Genomic DNA, 25677 nt, shown 5'->3' on the forward strand with positions numbered 1-25677 from the left:
ACCAAGGCTATCACTATGGCAACGTGATGGAAGAGGGAAAATTAAAAGATACTGACGTTAGCTGGCTCACAGAATGAAGTGGCTCCCTGGTTACCTACTGGGAACTTTGTTTCTTTTTTATTACCAATGGGCAATGTATGTTTCTGTTAGGTAAATGTAAATATCTTGAAAAACTATAAAAGCAACATGTTGCTGTGTTGCCATGATATTTTAGTGAAAAAGCCTCTGCTAGGATTTTTCCTGTCCTGAGGAGCTGAGAGCCTCAGGAAAGAAATGTAAACAATAACTATCTGCTGCTGTGGAATGCCACAGGTGCATCTTCCATTGGTCCATGTGGATTGTTTTAAATCAGTGACCAATCACAGCCACCTGTGCCAAGGCTGTGAGCAGTCACAGGATTTTTGTTATTCATTCCTATGCTATTCTTGTCTTTGTAGCCTTCTGATCTCTTCTCTCTGTTCTTTTAGTATAGTTGTAATGTAGTATTTTAGTATAATATATAACATAATAAATCAGCCTTCTGATGAAAATGGAGTCAAGCCTCATGTCCTCACACAAGGGGTTCTTGCCGAAACAAGATTGCTGTAATAAATCTCTCTCATACACCCTTCTGATGGAGTCTGGGTGCTCTGTGCTGTGTCGCACTCTATAGCGAGATAGAGAGGCCTGGCAGATTTACTATATCACACTCCCCCAAAGCCATGACAGCAAGTGCCGTGTGTTTACAATGCTGGAAGTAACCACAGGATGGCTGGAAATATACCTTGTGCCCCATGGCACTGCCCAGAATACTGTCCTGGGCCTTGAAAAGCAAGTCATATGGCAAAATGCCACACCAGAAAGAACCAAGTCAGATAACATGACTAATTTCTGAAAAAAACCTCATAGACATTTGGGCCAAAGAATATAGCACTGAGCGGGTGTATCACATTCCCTATCATGCACCAGCCTCTAAAAACATTGAAAAATATAATGGACTGTTAAAGATCACACTAAGAGCAATGGTTGGTGGGACCTTCAAACATTGGAATACACATTTAACAAAAGGCATCTGGTTAGTCAACACCAGAGGATCTGCCAAGCAGGTTGGCCTTGCCCAATCAAAACTTTTATATACTGTAGAAGGGGATAGTTCCTGTAGTGCACATTAAAAACATGCTGGGGAAAACAGTCTGGGTTATTCCTGCATGTACGTAGTTGTCAGCTGGGGTTAAACCACACCACACCACACCACCTCCTACACTGTTTCCTCTCCCCTGCATTGTATTTTCAGCAGACATCTGGTAAGTTGAAGTCCTCTGCAAGAGCAAAGGGTAATTAATGTATGTGAGACTTCTCCCAACTGCTTATAGAGTGGGTAGTGTGCACTTCAAGAGGACCCAGAGTATCTTAAAATGTGTTCAGAGGTATTGCTGTGTATTTCTGAAAATAAAGTAGCTAACCAAGCTCTTCATATATCTGCATCACAAATAAAGAAAAGTTCCCAGACATTTATTTCTGGAATTGTACACCAGGTATTAAAGTACAACAAATAGAAAATAATGTTAAAAAAAATAAAAATCAGTGTTTATGTACAAATATTAAAACCAATGCAACAATAGCAACTTCCTCTTGAACATCTGATATTAAATTAATGTCCCGATTGTCACAAAATTTGTTGTTATGCACAAGGTACTTCGAATAACTGGAATCTGTTTTATTAAGAGGACTATAACCATACCTTCTGTATTTTACAATTGATAGCATTTTCCTTCTTCCAATGAAAAATAGGAATAAAAAAATAGTAACCTTGTCATTATTTTATAAATTACTGTATTTAGTTTCCCCATCTGTAGACAATGTGCTTGTAGTGCTGGGCAAATAGTGTCCCTGTTGGTCAGTTCATACATTAGTTTACATTCAAAGTTGAAATACTTACCTAAAGACTTTGGTTAAATTAAGTACTATCATTATATTCTACTTGATCTGAAGTTTTCATACATTTTTGATGCTCAGTTTTAAAAGTTAAAACCAGGAAACAATTACACAATTCATTGACCTAATAGTACACAATTTAGTACTTTGACCATGGCAAGAGGAAAACTAAACCTTTAAAAACCTAACATGAGAAGATGACATATGAGTAACCAAAGTAAAAGTATTGCTATAATCACAGCACCAAGTTACACTTCTAAATGAATCAGCTATCCCCTTCAGATTCCCTGTACATTAAAAGGATACATTTACCAACACTGCAATTTCCCGTTATGGATTTTTGGTTTGTTTGCATGAAAAACAAGTATAGCAGAGGACAAAGAATTCATCACAGTTTGTTATAAGAATTGTGCTTCACCATCAAAGAACCAAGGTAATATAATTTCTTCATATGGTTGCAATTCAGTTGTTTTCATGCTGACTTTCAAAAGACAATTCTTTTAATAAACAGTAACAAGTTCTCCATTTTAAATGTTTCAACTGAGAGAAAAATAATTAAGTCCAGCTTCTAAATGAAAAATTCAATAAATAGCTATTTTACATGGATAAAGTTATCGTGGTACAAATTTATGAATGTCACATCAAGCATGCACAAAAATGTTACTATACACACAAGTAGTCAGAAAATATTGAAATAGATATCTAAAAAGATATGAATAAATATTTACAAAATCTTGCAAATTATTGCCTCATTTTAACAAGGAATTAAAAGTAAACAATAACAGCTAGCTAGCCAACAAGCTAAATAAGATCAGCATTTAAAAATTTATTAGACTAGCTGAAATTAATTTTTCTCCCATAATTTTCTGAATTTTGGTCAAAAGTCTTTATTAAATAACTAAAGTGTCCATTCAACTTGCTGACAACCCAAGCCTTAGACAAGTATCTGTCTACATTAAGAGCCCAGCAATGCATAGATAAATTCAATATATTACTGCATCAGCTAATGAGAATGGGCATGTTCATTTAAATGCAACTGTTATAAGCATTCAGTCATCTTTGTATAATGATTTTTATACAGACCAGCCACTCAATGTAAACCCATAGACCTGAATGTATAACAATGAAGGATTATGACCAGTATTTTACAAAATTACATAAAATATGTTGATTCATAAAGAAAAGAAACAAGGTACACAGTTTATCACAAAACACAGCAGCAAGAAGCTGACAACTTGGCTAAAAATGTCAGAATACAACACAGGGCCAAGGCTATCCATTATTTATTGTGTACTTACTAGAATTCCATATTTCAGATGCATAAGTTAAGAACTGATTACGAAATTATCTTTACTTTTGTCCACTGTGATAAACTAATTTGTTTTAATATGATAAATGTGCTATTGCATAAATGCTTTACTCTTCATTGCAGTGCTGTAAAGAAAACTCCATACACTGCATCCATAACTCAGGATGTAAATGCAATTCACAGTAAGCATAATAAATACCCTCTTCCCTTTCAAATATTAAGGTCGCTACTTTCTAATTACTCAGCATAACCTTGAAGCAACTAGTACAAATATCAACAATGCAAGCCTAATCACTTTAATAATCAAAACAAGTTTGTAGCAATTAAATTTGTAATATGAACAATGCAAAGAAAAAGTATGGAGGGAAAGGGGTAATCCTACTGATGTTCTCCCACAAGAATTACAGCTAACATTTTAAAGAAAACTTAATGAATGGCTAAATTGCATTAAATGGTCAAAATAAAAATGTATTGAGTTTAAATAGTTGCTTTTATGGGAGACATTTTTACTCATCCTTTTCTATTTGACTAAAAGTAGTGAAGTGCTATTTTTGAGCTAATGACTTGCTAAACAAATAAATGCAATCCACACTGAAGAAAAACTTTCAAATACATACTTCAAGGTTCTACTACTTCTATATAAACTAGATAGCCCCTCAAAACTGTAACACATTGAACTGCAGTGCTCCAAACAATTTGACTTCCAAAATGCAGACAGTTTAGTGGTAAATCCTAAGGTGTGCAGACTGTAGCTTTATACATCAGCTGCCTTAGGAAAGTTGTTACACAGTTGCATTAATCTTCAAAGTTGTGGACAAAACTCATCTGAATACAATAGCCTAAAATATATCTGTTTAAGCCAGTAAGTTTAAAGTAGACAGATACCTCTGTCAGCATAATTACTTCTGTGTAAGGTAGCCACAGCCTATAATTTTGCAACAGCCTCCAAGTGTAGGTCATCATAATTTATTCATGTTATGTCCCTTGTGCTAGCTTCCACCAAGATGAAATTGCTGGTTTTTGTTAAACTGAAGTGCTCTAGTTTAGTATCACATGAGAGAAGGTTCCATTTAAAAAACATCCTTGTATGTTTGTGCAGCTTAAGTTAAAGAAATCCATCCCTGCCTGTATAAGAAAAAAAAAATTAAAATGCTACATTGAGCAGGGATCAGGAACGGTACCTGTAAACACTGTTATTACACTGCATCCATTATGGCAAAAGTAACTTTGACTAAAAAGCCACTCCAATCAGTTCAGAACTTCCGTGCTGGTTTTGAAATGGTGGCCTCTCTACAGACTTTAAAATAAATTTGAAGCAGAGCCTAAAGCTGCACCAGAGTTCTCTTAGTTCCAAACTCTGCCAAACATTTCCACATTTATGGACTGAAAAAAGAAATTACTCTTGGTAAATCAAGATATAGTTCTATACATAAAAAGACATCACTGATGTCAAAGTTCAAACTTCCAGTGAAAGATTAAGCAAACCTGATAGTTCCCATCAAGTTTACTACTACTGCATAAAGTACCCACTCTTTAGTTTTCCACAGTCATTCTGAGTGAAGGGCAGTATGTTGGTGAAGAGTATGGGTATTTATAAAACCATTTGTCTCATTTGCAGATAGACTGCTGAAGTCAGCCACTGAAACAGCCATTTTGGCACTGGCAATATGATGTGTGTGGTTCTCAAAGTCCACACCAAGGTTATTTACAGAGACATCATTCATGAAAGATTCTGGGACAGCAATCCCCATTTTCAGTCTCTTTGCAGGTCTTTCTGTCTCCTCACTGCACATGTTCCCTGGGTTTAACTCTGAGTGATAAAAGCCGGTCTCAAATAAATTAAAACAATCACTTTCACCATTGCTAGGCAAGTTAAGCAATTCTTCTGTTCCAACAGGCACATGATTAACTACTGGTGTTCGGGGTAAGCTGTCCATAGGAGGGAAGGCATCATCCAGGCAGTTCACAGCCGAAGTGTGACAGACTGTAGCTACAGTGTTTGTCAGTGCTGGAAAACAGATGAACATAAAACGTAAATGAAATAGTTGTTTATATAGTTGCAACAAAAAGTTTGTGGGTTTTCTTTGGTTTTTTTCCTGTGATTTACCTGTCAACTCATTGGCAGTGATAGAGTTCAGAATGCTTAGCTGTTGATCAGGAATGCTTTCTGTTCGAGTATTAGATGTTAAGGCTGAAGAATGTACTGCTCCACCAAGAGCTTCTGCTTCATCTACCAAACGATCCATGTAGTCCCTTTAAGAATATGGCATTCATAATAGGCTATTTAACAGGAAAACAAGGCCTAAAAATGATGATGGATTTATTCTCAGTTGCCATAGCCACTGCAGCTTTACACTGCAATGATGGGAAGAAAAACTTATCTTTTACAATTTGCAACAGAAAACATATTCCAGGGACATTTTACTTACGTAACTCCAGGATGATGGTTATACCTCTTCTTTCCAAATCTTGTTTGCTGAGCAAAGTAATCATAACGTTCTGACTTTTTCCACATGTAATAGAAAGCCACACAGTCAGCAACTGTTCTGGTTCTTACCTAAAAGAAGACAAGAAGAATTGACAAGATAAATTCAAAGCATTATGTTTTGTCATCTCCCCAGTCCCCATATTCCTTTTACTGTTCTAGTATCTGTAACAATCAAATTAAATCGGAAGACCTGAAAAAGAGATCTAGAGTTTTAAATTTCTTTACCGAGAGGGTGATCAAACACTGGAATGGGCTTCCCAGAGAGGTGGTCGATGCCTCAGCATGTCATTGTTTAAGAGGCATTTGGACAATGCCCTTAGAAACACGCTGGAACTTTTGGCAAGCCATGAAGTGGTCAAGCAGTTGGACTAGATGATCGTTGTAGGTCCCATCCAACTGAAAAAGTATATTCTATTCTAAATAATTACTACATCTGTTCTATTGTATGCATTATTGTTGCTTAGGTTTGGTTTTTTAAACTAGACTGAAACTGTATCTACATCTGAAGCATTTAAATTCATAACTTACATAGCAATTTTTTAAACTATGGGACAGACTCTGTTAACAAGTAAAACACTGAGCAACTGAATGACCCAAGAGAAGTGAAGCAGAAAAGACATTGGGTACTTGGAAAATTCTGGTCCATAGTGACAGACCAACTCATATGCTTTGTTGCACTTTGGGAAAAAAAATTAAAATTATTTATTTGTATCGCTGGTGAATTACTGTTTATGGGTAAGGTCCATTTAAAAATTGAACCACCAAGATATTTAGCATTGGACAGGTTAAGTCAAGTGTAGAACAGGATTAACTAACTGTGGTTGAACAATAACTACAACCCTATAATGTTTACCTGAAATACAACAAAAGCACCAGTCTCCTAAAGAAAAGACTTGTTGTGGTTTAACCCCCACCAGCAACTAAGCACCGCAGAGCTGCTTGCTCACTTCCCCCATCCAGTGGGATTGGGGGGAAGAATTAGAAGGACAAAAGTGAGAAAACTCATGGGTTGAGATAAAGACAGTTCAGTTCACTAATTAAAAAAAAAATGCTAAAAAAGAGGAAAATAAAACCCAAGAAAAACAAGCAATGCATAAAAACCCAATGGCTCACCATCAACCAATTGATGCCCAGCCAGTTCTCAATCCACAGCAGCCCCCACCCACCAACCTTCACCCCCCAGTTTTATTACTGAGCAGGATGTCATATGGTCTGGAACACCCTGCTCTTAGTTGGGGTCAGCTGTCCCAGCTGTGTCCCCTCCCAAGTCCTTGTGCACCCCCAGCCTCCTCACTGGCAGGATAGTCTGAGGAGAAATGGCTTAGACTTTACATAAGCTCTGTTCAGCAATAACTAAAACATTAGTGTCTTATCAACAGTTTCCAGCACAAGTCCAAAGCATAGCCCATACTAACTACTATAAAGAAAATTAACTCTATCCCACTCACAACCAGTATGAAACCTCAAGGCGGTATCAAAACATACAGGACACATACAGAAAATTTGGAAATACACACATATTGGTAACTGTACCAAATGATACATTTACTTAATAAAAAAAAGCCCAATTTCTAATCTTCAGGCACAGAGGAGTTAATCAGAAGCAATTCAGATCAAGATTAGAACTCCTTTGTTGGTCAGAAACCAGAGTACTGATGGATGACTACACTTTCTAAAAACACAAAGAGCTAAGCCTGTTTGTGTAGAATTACACCTTCTGAGTGACAAAAATAATTAAAGATGTATTTTCCCCTCCCACAGACATGGTATGAAAATCACACACCTCTAGGAGAGGCAGACATTTAATCTAAATTTTAACATAAATGCATATATGGAAGCAATATCAATATAAGTTGATTTCAAAGATAATATATTGGCTCATGTTGCAACACCTAGCTTTTCCAATGGCATTAGAGGCAAAATTAGCATGGAAACACCAAGCTGGTTTTAATATGTTGGCTCTTATTTCACTCTTTTGCATAGCTTCTGAAAAAGCATTGCTTTTACAAACATTCAGCATCATATAATCTACCAATTCTTCCATTTAACTGTAAAATACTAACCTTGTTTTTCTGTATGAGATGAAAGTCTTTCCCATAAATCAAAAGTGCATGTTCAAAGCTTCTGCATTCCTCTTCTGTCCATGCTGTCATCTCTTCTAGACAATTGCAAAAGTAGCATGATAAACTTATTTTCACTCACTAATCTTTGTGTTGCTAATGCCTGAACATCCAAACACACTCTAAAAAAAACGCAACAGTTCAGTTATTTTGACCCATATTCTTTCCTCTAATGTAAAGATATCCTACCTGAAATCTAGTATTCCTGCTTATAAAGACTCATAAAAGAGTCTGGTTACTGAAGTATTTCACCCTAGAGGGCAAAAGACATTCAAAAGACTTTATTTATTATTTCTTAAGAATTTTGTCATAAAAAACCCCCAAGATTTGTTAACATTATTATTTTTCTGAATATTCCTTCTTGCATCAGATACAAACAGTGACTGTTGGAACAAAAGAGTGAAGGAACAACCTCTGACTTTTTAAAGACAGAAGTGAATTTTAGTTTTACAAATTAAACAAAACAAAAAACACTACAAAGGAATAAAAGCTTTAAAACAAAGTAGCTCAAACTATTTGAGTAGGTCAGTTTTGTCTCAAGTATTGTTGCTTCCCTATCTTGATTATGGCTTTGTGTCTATATATCATAAAGGAGGGATATTTCAGGCATCTTACATTCATAGTAGTGATCTGTTCAGTTGTCATTTAAAGCCAATGAGGGTGGAGAACAAAAACCAACCAACAATCACATTCCAAAGCATTTCTGGAAGCAGACACTGGAACAAGACCTTGCTGCTTTCAGATGAAAGTGATAATCATTCCACTACAAGTCCATTAATTTTGTACTCCTTACTACAGAATTCTCAAGCTTCAAAGAGGAGATCTACATGTAAAGTCTCACAGTTATGAAATTATCTTGGGAGATGTCGATTTTCAATGCATATTGAGAATAGCAGTGAACTTCAGTGGGTATAGATCATTGCACAATGATTATTCTAAGAGACAGGCATCAACAGTATTATCATCCTCTACCATTTTTAATGAAGATAGAAACCGCATCTGACTTGAGGCTTGGGAAAGGATGAGCACTAGTCCTTAGGACAGAATTTGGGTCTCTAACACACAATCTCTCATAAAAGAGCTTTCTGAAACACTGCTCTGATATTCCTTATTGTTCCCTTCACTTTTATCTTAGATACTTAAGCTTTCAATTTCCCCTTGGATCCAGGTCTGAGTAAGGAATATCTGCCAGAATACAAACTTATACTAGGGCTCATAGACCATTTCTTCTTTATGGAACATGTGTCAAACTACAGGACAAAGAACTCTTTGCTAAATTATACACTGATTTTTATTTAGGGGAATGATAAAGTTAGGGACAAACAAAATTGTTTTCCACTGTAAACTCAAGCAAAACTCTCCACACTCTACCATAGACCTAGAGAATTATACAGTAGAACCAAGTTTAGGGTTGACATAGAACAATGTTAGCACAGTGATGAAGAGTGGGGCTCACTCATATTATCAGCTATGTTCTGATTCTCGTATAAATGTCATTAGTTTATAATTGATCATTATCTCAAAAAGGTACTGTAATGTGAGGGAGAACTGCCTTATGGGAGCAAAATTACAACTCCCCCCCTTCTCCTCAGTCTGTATCATTCTTAAAATAGAAAAAAAATGGAAAAAAGAAGGAAAGAAAATATGTAAAATTTGATCCTGCAACCTTTATACAAATTACAAACTTCTCTAGCAGAAATCTCCATCTGGCCAACAGTCAGATTATACCTAATCTGAATTATACACCTAATGGGAATTATTGAAAAATATCTGAAGGACAACGCAGTCATCGATCACAGCCATCATGGCCAGCACAGCTTCATGAGAGGAAAGTCCTGCTTATCAAACCTGATTTCCTTTTATGACAAGGTTACCCACCTAGTTGATCAAAGGAAGCCAATTGATATAATCTTTTTTGATTCCATAAAGCTTCTGATACTCTCTCCCAAGATCCTTCTGAACAAAATGTCCAGCCCACAGCTGGATAAACACATCATATGATGGGTGAGCAACTGGCTCATGGGTTGGGCTCAAAGGGTTATAGTGAATGGGGTGAAATCAGACTGGCCACATGCCATTAGTGGTGTTCCACAGGGCTCCATCTTAGGCCCTGTGCTCTTCAACACCTTCATTAATGACTTGGACACAGGACTGGAAGGGATGCTAAGTAAGTTTGCAGATGATACAAAACTGTGAGGAGCTGTTGACTTCCTTGAGGGCAGAGAGGCCCTGCAGAGAGGCCTTGACCAATTAGAGGACTGGGCAATCACCAACCGTATTGAGTTCAGTGGGGCAAGTGCCAGATTCTGCATCTGGGACAGGGCAACCCTGGATGTACGGACAGACTGGGAAACCAGATGCTGGAAAGCAGTGCTGCAGAAAGGGATCTGAGGGTCCTGGTCAATGGCAAGTTGAATATGAGTCAGCAGTACCCTGGCAGCCAGGAGGACCAACTGTGTCCTGGAGTGCATCAGGCACAGCAATGCCAGCCAGTCAAAGGGAGGTGATTGTCCCAATCTGCTCTGCACTGGGGTGGCGGGTGGCCTCACCTCGAGTCTTGGGGGCAGTTTTGGGCACCACAATATAAAAAAGATATAAAGCTAATAGAGAGTGTCCAAAGGCAGGCAACAAAGATGGTGAAGGGCCTTGAGGGAAGCCGTATGAGGAGCAGCTGAGGTCACTTGGCTTGTTCAGCCTGGAGAAGAGGAGACTGAGGTCAGACCTCATTGCAGTCTACAACTTCTTTGTGAGGGGAAGAGAAGGGGGAGGTACTCATCTCTTTTCTGGTGACCACTGACAGAACCCAAGGGAATGGTCTGAAGTTGTATCAGGGGAGGTTTGGGCTGGATATTAGGAAAAGGTTCTTCACCCAGAGGGTGGTCGGGCCCTGGAAAAGGCTCCCGAGGGAATGCTCATGGCCCCAAGGCTGCCAGAACTCAAGGAGCATTTGGTTGGATTTTTAGGGTGTCCTGTGCAGGGCCAGGAGTTGGACTTTGATGATCCTTGTGGGTCTCTTCCAATTCAGCATATTCTATGATTCTATGAGTAATCTGTGCTAAAGACATCATGGAAAGGGATGTGCTTATTAATCTGAATTTTACTAATGTGTTTTCTACCCCCTCCAAAGACATATTTCTTAAAAAGCAGATACTCTCTCTTACCCTGAGATGCCTTTCCATTTGAGCAGTATCTCTCAGTTGCTTCTTTAACATTATGGCTACTTTTGAGAAGTTCATATAGTGCCTATAAAATAGAAGTAGTCTTTAGAAAGTTATAGTTTCCAAATATCCTATATAAATTTCTGAAACAAGCCTTTCAGAGAACATATCTAATGTAAAAAGAAGTTATATCTTTATACAGGATGAAAATGTTAAAATAATCAAAGGCAAAACCATCCAAATATTAAGGCAAGGTTTAATTAAGCAAATGTAAAACATTATATGCAATAATTAGAAAAGCTGGATTTGTCAACATCATGCCAATTTGAAACATCATAGATCACACTGCCAACATTCAAATACTCAATTTTAAGCACGTGTTTAAAATTACAAATAAGATCCTGACCTCAGTAACATCCAATTAAAAAAATATTGCTGCCTTTATAATACAAGGCAGAGAAAGAGAACACATTAATTACAAAGCAGTGTGCCACAAATGGAACAGGATATAAAATATACTTGTTCATTGTCACGTGTATGTAGTCCTTCAGGAATTCTGCCAATCATATTTTCATTTCCTGCTCTTAAGGAGGTTTCAAAAAGGTATTCTTTAACTTTACTTTCTGAGATCACATCAGGTTTCCAAAGTAAATGGTCTTCATTTTCATAGGCTGTTAAAACAGAATTAATTTATGGCAAGTGTGAAACTTTTAAGGCTAGAACATAAAAAGCTATTTCACAAAGAACAGGAATACAGAAGTAATAAAATCAAGCACTGTCACGCCACGTTCAAATTGCAGCTCATTTTTCCCCAAAAAGCCTTAGTTTAGAGAGAGACTGCAGTGTGGTATGGTGAAGAGATTTAGGTTCCATGAGGATGAGATAAGGGACTGGCTCTTGAGACACAATCTCTACAGAGGAGCAGGTTGTTGACAGGTAGATGGTTCAAGTCAAATTATGCATATGTATTAATATAAAAAAACCTAGCAAAACCACTCTGTTTTATTCAGATGTTTACAAGAAATAGTGTACTTTAATATTTCAAATACTGCATATAAAATAAAAAAAAAAGAGGTGGCAGCTAACTGGTCATTTTCAACTAAAATTTGCTAAAACTTACTTAGCAGAATGGAAATCTAGGTCTAAATGGGGTAATTTCTTTTAGCATTCACTAACAACTGAATGTTATCAACTATTTTACAAGCAATCAGGATGTATAGTCCTCCTTCATAGTATACTGAAATCATGTACGCACCTCTTAAGTAGCTTATTTGAAATATATTGGAAATATTCAAGAGTTGGCCTGAACCCTTGTCTATGCACACATTTAAACTAGATTAAACTAAATCCTTTACTCTGATCAATAGATGTGTTTACACATAATGCTTTATGTACTCTCTTGGCAATATAAATTAGAGTTATTAAATTTGAACACACTCAAGTATAATGGCAGTTCCACTAGAAGAGATGGAGAAGATTCTCAAATCTCTCATATAACTGCAGGAAAGAATATTAAGCTAAGATGAAGAATAAAATTGCATCTCCTCCTAAAGTTCTGTTATGACTTAAGAACACTGAAAGTTTTCAAACAGACATGTTACAAGTGTAAGGTTTATAGAAGAGCAGAACTGCTTTCTAGCACAATTTCAGTACCTGGGACTTCACAGCAGAAATATAAGCCCCTCTTTGCTATCACAAGCTCTTCAGGAAGTACAAAAGAGGCTTCTACAAAATCTTCCACCCTCTCCAAGCATTGCAGAGCTCAGCTTCAATCTCCATTATCAACCAAAACAACCCAACACTTTTTGCTGGAATCCATACCTGATGTTTTCAAGAGGAACTCCTCGGGCTCTCCCATCTGGGAGACCCTGGGAGACCTCTTTGCTCCTGACTATGCCAGTGAACAATACTCTCTCTGGTTCTCTCTTGCACCAGCTTGTTCCAGTGAAAGTTGTCAGATTAATGCCTTCCTGATCATCCTCTGGTTATTGGCCCTTCTCTAGTTCTTAACCAAGGAGAAGTCAAGATGTGTAAATAGTAAAAGGACTATTCAGATAAAACTGGTTTTCACTCTTCTGTTTCTTACAACCAGTAAGCATCATGCTCAAATAATAGAAAATAGAAAACTTCCATAGATCTCTTAAGCAACACAAGAGATGTTAATTTGCTAATGCTTCCAGCCAGTGAAGGTTTCTAAAGGTACCATATAAAACTCTATTTAATAAAGTTATTTCTTCTACTCTGGCATAATTTCAGTTTTTAACCTAAATTTACACAGCAATAACATCATACTTAAAACATCTTTTTTTTTTTTTAAAGACAAGGTATATTGAGACCTACATCTTCTACTCATGCTATGGAAAATTCAAATAGTTCATTGCTTTGTTTTTCATAACCATTTTGTAACCCACACTGTTGTGCTTGCTAAAAAAGAAGCAAAGAAAAATACTGACATTCTTCAATGCAAACTTACATGTTCATAGCCCAGTTATATCTTGATGAAAATACTTACTTCTTGACCCAGTTTGTTGCCTCCTAATATTGCTAGATACTTCAGAACTAACACTGTAACCCACCCTCCTATGTCTTCTCGAAAATATCTTCTCAAAGTTGTAGAATCACACTTTTAAGATATAATTATGTGGTTGTATTACTTCAGTTGCCTAGGGGTTTTTTGGTTGGTTTGGTTTTTTTAACTAAGTCACTGAATTTATCTTATAAATTTAAATAACATTTTTCTATCAGCTGCTATGTATAAATATAAGAACCAAAACAGAATAACTTACCCTTTTCATTATTACTGTATCTGCCAAGGTAAGGTGGAATTTCAGCCTGATACTGTGAACCAACCTTTATTTCCTGAAGATGTAACAAAAATCATAAAGGTATTAATATTCTGTGCATGGAAGCATAACAAAGTCCATTAACAGGGGATTTTGCAGATAATTTCAGAATTAAAGTACCATTTTAGATATGTACTATAAATGTTAATGCATTTTTAAAATAGTAAAAGTTTTCTTAACTTTTTCTTTTTCTTAAGATATAGTTATTACCTTTCTCAAATCTTCAGATGAATTACCATTGTCTGCCTCTATGTCTTCACCATCTGATTCCTTATCTCCATCACACGTAGTGTTTGCTTCAGACACAAATAAGTTGGATTTAGCTAGGAAGAATTTTCAGTTCAAACACAGAACTACAAGATATTCTTTACTTTTGAAAGGAGCCCTACTTTTATTCTGGATGACACTCATCACCAGTCTGTCGATCTACATGTCTATCAAACTAGAATGAAGTCAGAGAGCATTGGTGCTTGCATATTGCAGAACTGAAACATTTACCATTATTGCAACTAAGACAATATTTCTAACAGTCAAAAGGAAATTAGATATTTTTTTCTTCATTGATTTTCTTCAATAAATGCTTACACCTTATAGAAAAGGTATGAGAAAAACAGAAAACTTCCAGGGCTATGACTTAGCCATGGGTTAATCACAAAGAAAGTTGAATGTAAGTCTTTATTACCTACTAAAGCCTTTCATCTGAAGTTTTAATTGACATTCAAAACATTCCTTTAAACAAGGCTACCTCAGCAAGGACTAAAGATATAGCAGATAAACAGAAAACAGAATAAGCAAAGATTACAAAAGACTGCTTACTCCTCTTATATATTTTTTTTCCTTAGGAAGAAATACAGCAGAGCACTCCAAGTAATTCAAATACAGTACTCCACAGAATAACTCATATTTTAGAATTTAGAACTCTGTGATTCTGGGTTCTGAAGTAATTCTATTTTTTTATTTTATCCCCAGCAGAATGGAATCTATAGTTCTGATAAGAGCTATTTCATATTCTCAACTTTCAGTAATAACACGTTCATAAATAGGGTTTCAATTTTAGCTTCATCACAACTAAATAGAATCGTCAACATCAACGACAATATCCAAGACGATGGATAGACTGAGGCTCCTCTTCTGTAGTCATTACTAGAATCACCAGTCTATCTCTTTTTGCTGTTAGAAAGAGGCAAGAAGCTAACATGAATGTGTGAAACAGCAATATGCCTGGATAATAATATGCAATTACTTTTTCCAGTGAATCCAAATTTAACAAAATGGCCTGTGTTTATCTTAAAATTGAATGTTATTTTAAGAGAAATGGACAGGGATGAGAAAAAAAAGATGGAACTGTCAACAGCACAGAAAACTAACATATCCCTCCCTGACATGGTGGATATTTGATGTTAAAATGACTAATCAAAAGTTCTAATAGAGAAAGAGCAACATTCTGATAGAAAAACCCCAATAGCTGAAAGCAAAGATGACTGTTTCTTAATCCTGAGTAAGATGAAGGGTTTAATAATTCTTTCCATAAAGTTGTCACACTTTCAGTGTCATATTCATTAACAGTTCACAAGCAATGTTTAAGTGCCAGCAAGACTGGGGTTTGCTTAAAAAATTATAATGCCCTTTTAAAAAGATTTTTGTATCTCTCTCAAAAATGCCTTACATTACACAATCGGCAGCATGCAAAGGGCTACAATTGCTGATGATTGAGACAGCACGTGCCCTTTATCATCCCCTTTCTCTAGAGGGATGAAGTCCCCCAGGAAAAGGTCAAAATACTTGCCAAATTAAAATTGTGATAAAAATCCTCCACATTGTCTATTGCAGTTCACTTGTTCATTGGTGTACTAGAGTTGGAGCAATGAGGAATATCTTGTCAAGGTTGGATAACTGAACCAATGGTTCTTGGATCTTTCCCATAATAGTTCCATGGGTAGTGAAATTTTGGTGGTCATGGGTTCATAGGCCCCATCCCATATAAAAACACTGGCTCATGAACTCCTATAGAAAACCATTGAATATGTGAAGGGAAATAATCACAAATAAACCAAATTCCAGTTCACATCCATAGGCTGAATAGAGGAGTCACTGGCTTAAAAGTAGCAGCAAAAATTTTAGTAGAGAAACACTAATTTAAAAGAACAGGTTACATATTCATGCCACTCACCAATGCAGAGAAAATTACCAAGAGTGTTCCTTGATACACATTAACTATTAATTATGAAAAGCTACTGTATTTTTAGAAAAACTGTGCTTGTGCTTTGAGCACCATATTAAATATAGGTATTTTAGGTAATCAATAATACCAACCAAAGACAATATTCATGTACAACATCCTGCAAAGCACTGTTTCTCAATCCCACTCTGCAATTCTGATATTTTAAACTAGAAAGCTATATAGTTTATAATATATGGTAAGACTTTATGAGTACTATTATAAAATTAGGTTTCCTACATCTTAATGGCCGAGGAAAGAAGTCAGTAGCCTCATGTGAAGTAACTGATGGTGTCAAGTCATCAGCAGAGGACTGCGTTTCTTCATCATCACCTGACAAGAGGTCTTTAGCTATTTCCTCCTGTATCATTAAAATACAAAAACCCAAAACTTCAGACAGACTATTAAATATAAACTGGTGAGCATTTGGATTCAGCAAATTGTCTCATTTATTAAAATGAATTATTTTATCATAACCAATTTTAGCAGACTGTTCACTATTAAAAAGCTAATCCACTCCTAATTCTCAAAACAAATATAACCATTCATTTCAGAGTTGAACACGGATGTTTAGTTCTCCCTTGTCTTCTATTAAAATAAATGCACAAGTAGTAACCTCTGCAAACATCAAATCTCAGATGTTTTTATCCAAGTGCTTTAAAATAAAAAAAGTGAGTGGTAACATTTTAAATTCTGTCATTCTTTACATCACAGATACCCCTTAAATTTGGGGGGGGGAGGTGTAATGGGTGAACAAACAAAAACCCAAACCAAAAGCCAGGCACACTGATTTTTCCTGAGAAGAATTACAGATAACTGACAAAAGATAATAAAGTGGGGGGGGGGATGTGGGACCGGGGACAGGGGGCAAGAACACACTTCCTCCACTACCAGACATGCTTGAACCCCTCTATAGTGATTAGGGACGCAAAGAACTGCAGTAGACAAGAAGCCAAGTACATTTCTGTAGCCTCAACACAATGGTGACTCCTAATGAGAATCAGATGTGCAGAGCCATCATTACACTATACTTTCTGTGGAGTTTATAATTTTATAATTTCATCATACTTATGGAAAGAAAAAAAAAAGACATGTACTTACTATCTACAGATTTTATAATACAAACTACTAGCTGCATGCCTTATAGCCAACAATCAGATTCATCTCAGAATTCAAAGTTAACCTGTGAATCATAAAAACTGTAGTTTCGTGTTTCTATATTCAACAATGTGATACATAGTAATTACACAGAAAACAATCTCTCTCACCCCCCAAAGATGAGATTTTTATAAATTACATGCATTTGAAAGAAACATTCCAAAGCACCCAGTAGTGCACTTTTCAAGTTATCCACAAAGGGTTGATACGTGACATGTATGTTTGAAGCCAGAATTATTATTTCCGGACATTGTACACATTAAAATAAAATACAGAACTTTTCAGAAAAAAAAATCCTACTTCTATAAAATAAATTTTAAAAAAAATCTATTTAAAGTTCTCTGAATGTTTTAGAAGAACCACTACCTTATTAATTTCTCAATTGTAATAATATAATGCCACTAAAGTTGTTATGCATTTGTGGGATAATTATAATTAAATCCAGATCGTAAATATCTTTGAAAAATAATTAAAAGTACAATCACAGAATCATTTAGATTGGAAAATACCTTTAAGGTCATTGAGTCCAACCATAAACCTAACACTGCCAAGTCCACCACTAGTACAGTAACTCTTACTTGTATGTTGAAATTGACATAGATATCTATTTTGTAACATCAAGAGACAGTGAAATCTAAGTTAAGGTCACACGGATTTCTACTTTTAAACCATAATACAGGGGAAAACAGTTCTGACTTACTTTATCTAGAGTCATATCTGGAAGCTCATCTGCAAGTTCACTTGGAGAGCTATCCACACTGGAACCAGCCATAACTGGAATTGTGGATTCATAGCCATAAAATGCCAGCAAATCTTCCAATGGCATGTTTCCTTCCTAATACAAGAAGATTTACAAACATTTCAACATATTGCCAAATACTTGTAAACAGTTCAGGCCTAAAAGGATAAGACATATTTTGAAAAACAAAAGTAAAAAACGAACAAGAAAAATTTAATTGAAAGCAGGAATCTTGATTAAAGATCTAAAATATTTTCAGGCATGAGACTGAAATAATTCATAACTGTGTCTCTTGGCATATAATGAAGTCACATTAAACTATTGAAGAAAAACATTTAGTAGATGAAACTAAAGAGTAATTATTAAAAAATTTGCTCCTTATCTGATTCACACTATAGAATATGATTTGCTTATATTTCTTCAAGACAGAATATAGACTAGGAACATTAACAATCCCCTTACAAGAAATGCAGAAAAACCTGAAAACTTTAGTCCTATACTGTTACAGCTGCAAGTGTGCAAAACACCACAGAAATAAACCAATGTAGCAATCTTTTATCCCTCCTTTCCATCTTCTGCACAATACATTTTATAATTACTGTAGAGAAGGTGGTGTAGTTTAACCCCAAGCAGCAACTAAGTACCACAAAGCTGCTCACTCACTCCTCCCCAGTGGGATGGAGATGAGAAATGAAATGGTAAAAGTGAGAAACAAACTCATGAGTTGAGATAAGGACAGTCTAATCATTAAAAATAAACTTTTTTTTTTAATGCAAGGAAAATAGGAGAAAAAATAACTACAACAAAACAAAGAAATAGGTATATAAAACCCAAGAAAGACAAATAATCCAAATGAAAACAATTGCTTACCACCAACCATTGTTGCCCAGCTAGTCCCTGAGCCGTGGCTTCCTACCACCATTCAGCCACTTGGCTTGTTTGATCATGGCATACATTTAACATTCATGGATAACCTGTGCAGTGGCATCAAGTCAAGTTGACCTCTCAATCATAAGCCCATTTGTATGCTGTATCCCTTCCTATATATATCCTGATGTGCCATGGGCCCATCAAGCTATAAATAGGTCACCCTTCTGTTCCCAGTCCAGATCCACCTGAGCCACTTCAATCCCAGCAGCCTGATTCTTATTGTTTCAATGTTCTTCAGTGGTCTGACTCTTGAGTACATGAGCATCTACGTGACATACCTTCACAACCAGGTTCTCTGCCCAAGCAGCAATATCTTGCCACAATGCAACAGCCCAGATGGGTTTATATCTGCACTGCCAGTTATCCTGCTTCCATCATTGCAACCACCCCCACAGGGCATTTGCCACCACCCCTGAGTCAGTGCAGAGATAAAAGTATTGGCCATTTTTCTTGTTCAGCAATATTTGTAGCCAACTGGATGGCTTTCACCTCTGCAAACTGACTCGATTCACGTTTGCCTTCAGCAGTTTCCACAACTTGTCATATAGGACTCCACATGGCAGCTTTCCAACTTTGATGTTTTCCTACAATATGACCATATCCATCTGTAAACAGGGCATATTGCTTTTCATTTTCTGGTAGTTTATTATATAGTGGGGACTCTTGAGCCCGAGTCACCTCCTTTGCCAACACTGAAGTTCTGACCAGTTCACAATCACTTTCAGAATTCCTGGGCGGTTGGGGTTTCTTATTCGAACCCATTGTATGATCAGTGCAACCCACTTACTCCACATAGCATCAGTTGCATGATGTGTAGAGGGGACACTGCCTTTGAACATCCAGCCCAACACAGGAAATCAAGGTGACAAAAGGAGCTGTGCTTCAGTACCAACTACTTCTGAAGTTGCTTTAACTCCTTCATATACTGCTAATATTTCTTTTTGAGGCTACCTCTTCTGATTTGCTCTCCTGCTCCCTGTTAGGAGAAGCTTCTTCTTCTCTTACTAAACAAGTTGACTTCTGCTTCCATTGTTTCTGCCTCTTTGGAATAGCCAGGGCATCTTTTTCTTTCCCCCCATATATTCTATCACTTCATCAGGATTCTGCACTTGTTCAGAAGTGAAGTTCCAGACCACTGGAGGTGTAAACCTTTCTAGACACCTGTCCATATTCTCTCACATACATGTCTTGCCACCCATAACCACACTGCTGCAGGGACTGGGTCATATTCCTAAATAGCTTGTTAACCTCATGAAAAGCTGAAGTAATATTCCTAAGAAATACAAATAGAAGCATTTAGACTACCAAGGATGTTCAAGATACTGAAGAGTTATTGTAACAAGGGAGAAAACATGACAAAAGGTGGTGGTGAAGGTGCTATTCTGTATTACCTTGACAAAAAAAATCTCTCAGAGGAAGAAGTATAATTGTTAATTGTCTCCATGAGATGGTACCTGAAGTACATTAATCTTCAGTACAGAGCCCAAATACCAGATTAAGCTCAAGGCCAGTGTTTTAATAATAAATCTCGCAGGCAAAACATCACTAAGCACTACAGAGCATTAGCAAACTGCAAAATCCAACACCAATCTTGAACACGTACAGCAAAAAAAGAGAGCATGGCATAGATCAGATAAGCTAATGTCAAGAACAGATAAATCAATATCATGACCAGCAAATGTTAACAGATGTAAATTCTTCCTAATGTTATGGTCAAATCTGTTAACTCAAACCATTTGTGCCCTGTTGTGTCTTAACCCTGGATGGCAACTAAACACCACAGAGCCGCTCCCTCCCTTCCCCCCCCATGGGATGGGGGGAAGAGAATTGGATGAGTGAAAAAGAAACTTGTGTGTTAAAATAAAGACAGTTTAATGTTTAAAAAGACATAATAATTTTTTTAAAATTGTAAGGAAAAGAAAAAATAAAAAGAGGGGGAAATTAAAACCCAAGAAACACAAGTTATCCAAACGAAAACAATTGCTCACCATGAACTGACCAATGCCCAGCCAGTCCCTGAGCAGCAGGGCAGTGTGAGAAGCAGAAAAGGCCTTGGCTCTGTATAAGCTTTGTTCCGCAATAACTACATCAGTGTTATCAACACTGTTTAAGCACAAATCCAAAGCATAGCCCCATGCTAAGTACTAGGAAGAAAATTAACTCTCCCAGACAAGACCAGTACAGAAAGTAATAGGAGAAAAACAGCTAATGATACAGAAACAAAAATCAAGAGAAAAGCTTAGTTTATAACTTTTTTCCAACAGCTTTTGATCAAACTATTTTACTAAATATCATCATACTTATATCCTAACACATCTAATAAAACAAACTGTACAAATTTTCTTTAGTTACCTGATTCAAGTTATCAAATAATTAGAAATATTTTCCAATAATTTATACCTTTAAAAGTTATATTACCTTAAAAAATTTCTTGTTGAACTTATACACTGATTAAGCTACTTGTTTTCTTTAATCAACTAAGGTTTTAGTCCTGCAAAGACTTTTCACCATGGGTAAATGCAAATTCATGTCCAAGTCTTTCCAGGATTGGGACATAAAGTACTAAAGTATTTAAGATGAGTGGCTCTCAGTTTTTTTTTCCTTCTTTTCTAGAAGCAATAAGATCATTTTGCAGAGTACCAACTCCATTTTAACCACCAGACTTGGCAAGCAGCTTTGCTATTATAATTGCAAGTTCATAATTAGCAAAAATATAACTGTAAAAGTTAGCAAGGCAAAACCAAAACAAACAAAAACCCCAGAAGAAGAAAATTTGTTTTTAAATGGACTACAAAAGCACAGCCTCCTATTTAATGCTAAAAATTACACTTCCCTGGAAGTCTGTTGACCAAAATCTGCAGTTATGCTGAGTGGTGCAAGTGGGTCACTGAATGGTAATGCAAGCAGCATCAGTTTATGGCTATTTAGCATTCAGCAGGTATATAAAATGGGTGATGCACTGACACAGATGAACAAGATGTAGAAACAGAAAAAACATGTAATTAAAGAATGTAAAAAGGAATAGGAAAAGCCAAGGAGCACACTATTTAGTACATCCAGCAAATGCCAAACTGATGAAACTGAGATACAGAACTACAATTTATGTAGCAAATGAATGTGAAAAATGTGTAAAACAGGACTGCGCTTCCAGATTGGAAAACCAAAATCTGACCAACAGAATGGAACACAGCTAGCTGTCACTTAATGTACAATTGAAACTTATTTCCAACTTATAAAACTTAGAAGTAACAAGTGATATTAGATAATAAGACTTTAAAATCTGCTTCAGTAATTTCTTTTCCAAAGTGAAAAAGTTATTAAATGAAAAAGACCAATCTGAACTTAACACTAATAACTTTGAGAAGCTAAAGTCAGCCTTTTTGAGAGGAAGCACTGCTATGTCCTAACCAAACCCGATACTTTTTTCTTTAAAAAAAAAACAACAACTCCAAAGGTATTTTGCAGAAAATTGCATTATGCTATACAAACTAAAGAACAGGCTGAGTGTTGTCTTCACTAAAAAGCTACAACATATATGGACATTTAGGAGAGAGCAAGTCACTCTTACCTTTTCTAAATCTTCAATTTCAGAGCTGAAATTTTTGTTTTCTTCCATCATTTCCTCCTCTTCATCAAGAGTTCGTTCATCATCATAATCATGTACCAGCATTTCAGCAGAAGGGTCAAAGTCATGATCCTCAGAGGATAAAGAGCCAACTATCAAAAAACCCTAATTTGAGTAATTTTTTTTCTATACCAGCATATGAAATCACAACACAGAAAAAAATAAGGTTGCATGAGTCTTTACATACATAGTTAGAACTCTCAATAGAATAAATTGAACAAATTCTTAACCACCTGACAAATTCAACTATTTTAGCTGGCCTTCCCTTTTTGTATTGCAATAGGTGCAATTTTCTCTCTTGCAGTATAGTACTTGGGAAAAGTATCTAAACTACTGAAACAAAGTTTCAGAAAGTACAATAACAAATTAATATTTTACTGAATAAAAGATTGTTTTAAAGATCCTGGAAATAATCATTAAAGTATAACATCCACGTCACAAGATTTCAGATGCTGCAAGACACTGATTTATAGACTCAGATTCTATTTATATTATTTTTATGGTAACGAGCATACCTTCTCACTGATTAACAGCTAACTTAGGTTGCAAACCAGTTTCCTAACAACAGCAAAATAAGCAGCAAGACTCACTTCAGATTAGTCTCACAGATTAGATCTTTTATTAAAACTAATTTAATTCTTAGTAATTGATCTAAAAAAGAAGAACAAACATAGCAGTTTCAAGAGATATAGAGGGAAATATACCAGAAATAACAAAACATTTCTAATGGATCACAGTAATTAACAAGTCATTATGACAGCTCTGTGGTCCAACAGACACTTTTTCATTACCCAAGAGGATACTCATAAGTCATGAAAAAGTACTGTTGTTATTTTGAGTGCATTTGTTAGAAATAATGATATTCAACAAGTTTTAAAGATGCAAATATTCTGTACAGCAATGTCAGTGTTCTACAATGAAAATTACTGAAATGCAGGGTTGTTTTGTTTTTCAGTGTTCACTTTCTTAAGACTTTCATGATGGAGGAAAAAAACCAGACTAGAATATTTCTCTTTTACCTCTGGTTTCCCCTTCTAGTTCTTACATACTAGAGCTCAGCCAGTGCCAAGAGCAGGCACACAGAAGCAAATGCGTTCCTCAAATATTTTTCAGGAGTAGCCCTGCTGATGTTAAATAGGCTTTCTTGTGTAAATATTCCAAAGAACCTTAACAGTAGTTAAAACCTTAACAATTATATATCATTATGATTTAAATGTTTTCTGATATTATCAATAAATCAAAAATTTACACAACCCTGCAGTTAGCAGCAGCAGAAGTGATTTCTCACCAGACTATATGGCTTTACTGAGATGCTGTCTTGAAAATACTACAAAACTTTATTTTCATTTTGGGTTCTGAGCAGCCAATTTCTAACTGTGACCAGAGGTAAGGGAAAAACTCCCCAGAGCACACTTTCTCTTAAAAACCAGGCAGGCAGTTACATGAACATGAAGTATTAGGAGAGCTACGAGGCAACAGAAGGTAAGTTCGGGAAGGAGAGAGCAGAATGAAGGCAGCAGGCTAGGTACTAGGGCAGAAGGTGGGCAAAGACGAACCTGGGCTCGAACTCCCAAAGGAAGCCTGCAGGGAGAGAAAAGAGTGAGGTGAGACACGGGCTCCATCCAACCCAGCAGCAGGTAGGGAGTCTCCATTTCATGCTCCCTCCCATCCCCTCCTCCCCGGACCTGCTCACTTCCCCCGCCAGCCCCCGCCCTACTCGCCCCTCCATCGTATTCACCCTCTCCTATCCCGCCTTCTTCTCGCTCGTTCCCTGCCTATCGTTCTCCTTTTTTCCTCCTCCCCTGGCAAAAGCCCCCCAAGGAGCCCTGCCTGACATGACAGTGGCAGGCAGAGAGAGCCGGACCAGCAGCCTCTTCCCCGCTGCCAGGCCAGGGCTCGCTTCTCCTCCCTCCTGCCGAGGGTTTCTCCACCGTCCGCGCTGCGGCGGCGCCGCCACTGGCCCGTTCCGCGCCCTCCATGGCTCGGTGCGGCGACCGCGTTCCTGGCCACGGCTTGTCGGCCGCCCGCGGGCGGCGAAATCGGGACCCGCGCTGCGCGGCACCCGCCGTGCGGCCTAGTCACGCAGGCTCCCAGTGCCCAGGCGTTGCAGGTCGCCTCGCTGGCCACCCCGCGTCACCGAGCCGTCCCAGAAGCACCTTAAGGGGATGGTGAGGCGGGTGAAGAAGCCCCGCCAGCAGCGGGACCCCGCAGGGAACCAGCCAAATTCCGACACCCCAACCCACTTCCCCCAGCTCACCTCCGCCATATTGGGACGATCGAGCTGAGCAATAGCGTTGCGCCAAGTGCCCGGATGAGGCCGCTAAGCCAATGGCAGCCGCCGAGTTCTAGCCGGAGATAGCCAGAAAGCGAAGAAACAGAGAGATCGGCAGGACTTAACTGGGGCGGAGGAGGTAGTGTCGGGACCCCGCCTCCAGCGGCGCCGCGGCCTCCCTCCCTGGCTAGCGAAGGCGCTCTGCCTGCCCGGTCTGGAGAGGGCGCTGGACGCCCGCCGCGGAGCTTAGGTTTGAGGGGCGCGGCCCCGGCTGCTGTCCTCGCCTTGCTTCGCCGCCCGCCCGGGGAAGCCTCGGCCAGCAGAAGCTGCCCGTCACGGGGCGAGGTGAGCGGGAGTCGCTGGGGCCCTGAGGCCGGCTGGAGCCAAGGTACCTCGGACGTCCCCTGGTTTGGGCGCCATGCCGCGCCTGTCTGAATCAGCTTGTCTGTGACTGCTGCGACTTGCAGTCCTGTTTCGGGGCCGGTAATACTGTGCGGAAACATTACTCTGCGGCAAATTAATACCCGGGTTTGTGACTTGCTCTTCACTCTGTATTGAGCCCTTTCCTAAGTGCTGGTGTGGAGTAGTTATGCTAACACCTTGCATCCTAAGTGTCTGAAGCAGAAAACAAAATGTCAAAGCCTACAAACCTTGCTGTTGTTGATTGCCTGCTGTGGATTAAATAGAGAAAGTGAAATTTACTTTGCAGTGGATTGTGTATCTAAAAGTTGAGGTGTTTTACATACAATGTAATATCTATTCCATTTTTAGTGTTTATTTTTTGTCCCAGTACACAGAAGTGGGAATTTGGCCGTTTTCAACTTGATCCCAGGCTATAAAGATTCATGCTTTTAACTTTAGAATCACATGTTTCTGCCTTTGGCCAAAATAGTATCTGCCATA

The 25677-nt window shown here is 37.7% G+C and overlaps 1 protein-coding gene across 10 annotated transcripts; it reads right to left on the reverse strand.

Annotated features, from left to right (window-relative positions):
- Window positions 1-1455: 1455 nt before the first annotated feature.
- LOC135288991 (mesoderm induction early response protein 3-like) lies at window positions 1456-25422 on the reverse strand. Of its 10 annotated transcripts, none has more exons than XM_064402364.1 (13): window positions 24760-25398; window positions 24059-24083; window positions 22446-22574; window positions 17909-18043; window positions 16291-16411; window positions 14043-14128; window positions 13776-13848; window positions 11509-11660; window positions 10993-11074; window positions 7775-7866; window positions 5653-5780; window positions 5331-5476; window positions 1456-5231 (listed from the first exon to the last, which is right to left on the reverse strand). In XM_064402364.1, the coding sequence occupies exons 1-13, from the start codon at window positions 25275-25277 to the stop codon at window positions 4771-4773; spliced, it is 2148 nt and encodes a 715-aa protein (XP_064258434.1). In that variant the 5' UTR covers window positions 25278-25398; the 3' UTR covers window positions 1456-4770. The 10 variants fall into 10 exon arrangements, 8 of the variants coding, with proteins under 8 accessions (XP_064258434.1, XP_064258433.1, XP_064258436.1 ...); XM_064402363.1 differs by having other exon boundaries at window positions 7775-7869; window positions 24760-25397; XM_064402366.1 differs by having other exon boundaries at window positions 22446-22594; window positions 24760-24895.
- Window positions 25423-25677: the final 255 nt, after the last annotated feature.

The sequence above is a fragment of the Passer domesticus genome, chromosome W, assembly GCF_036417665.1.
Source record: "Passer domesticus isolate bPasDom1 chromosome W, bPasDom1.hap1, whole genome shotgun sequence".
NCBI classification, from domain to species: domain Eukaryota; kingdom Metazoa; phylum Chordata; class Aves; order Passeriformes; family Passeridae; genus Passer; species Passer domesticus.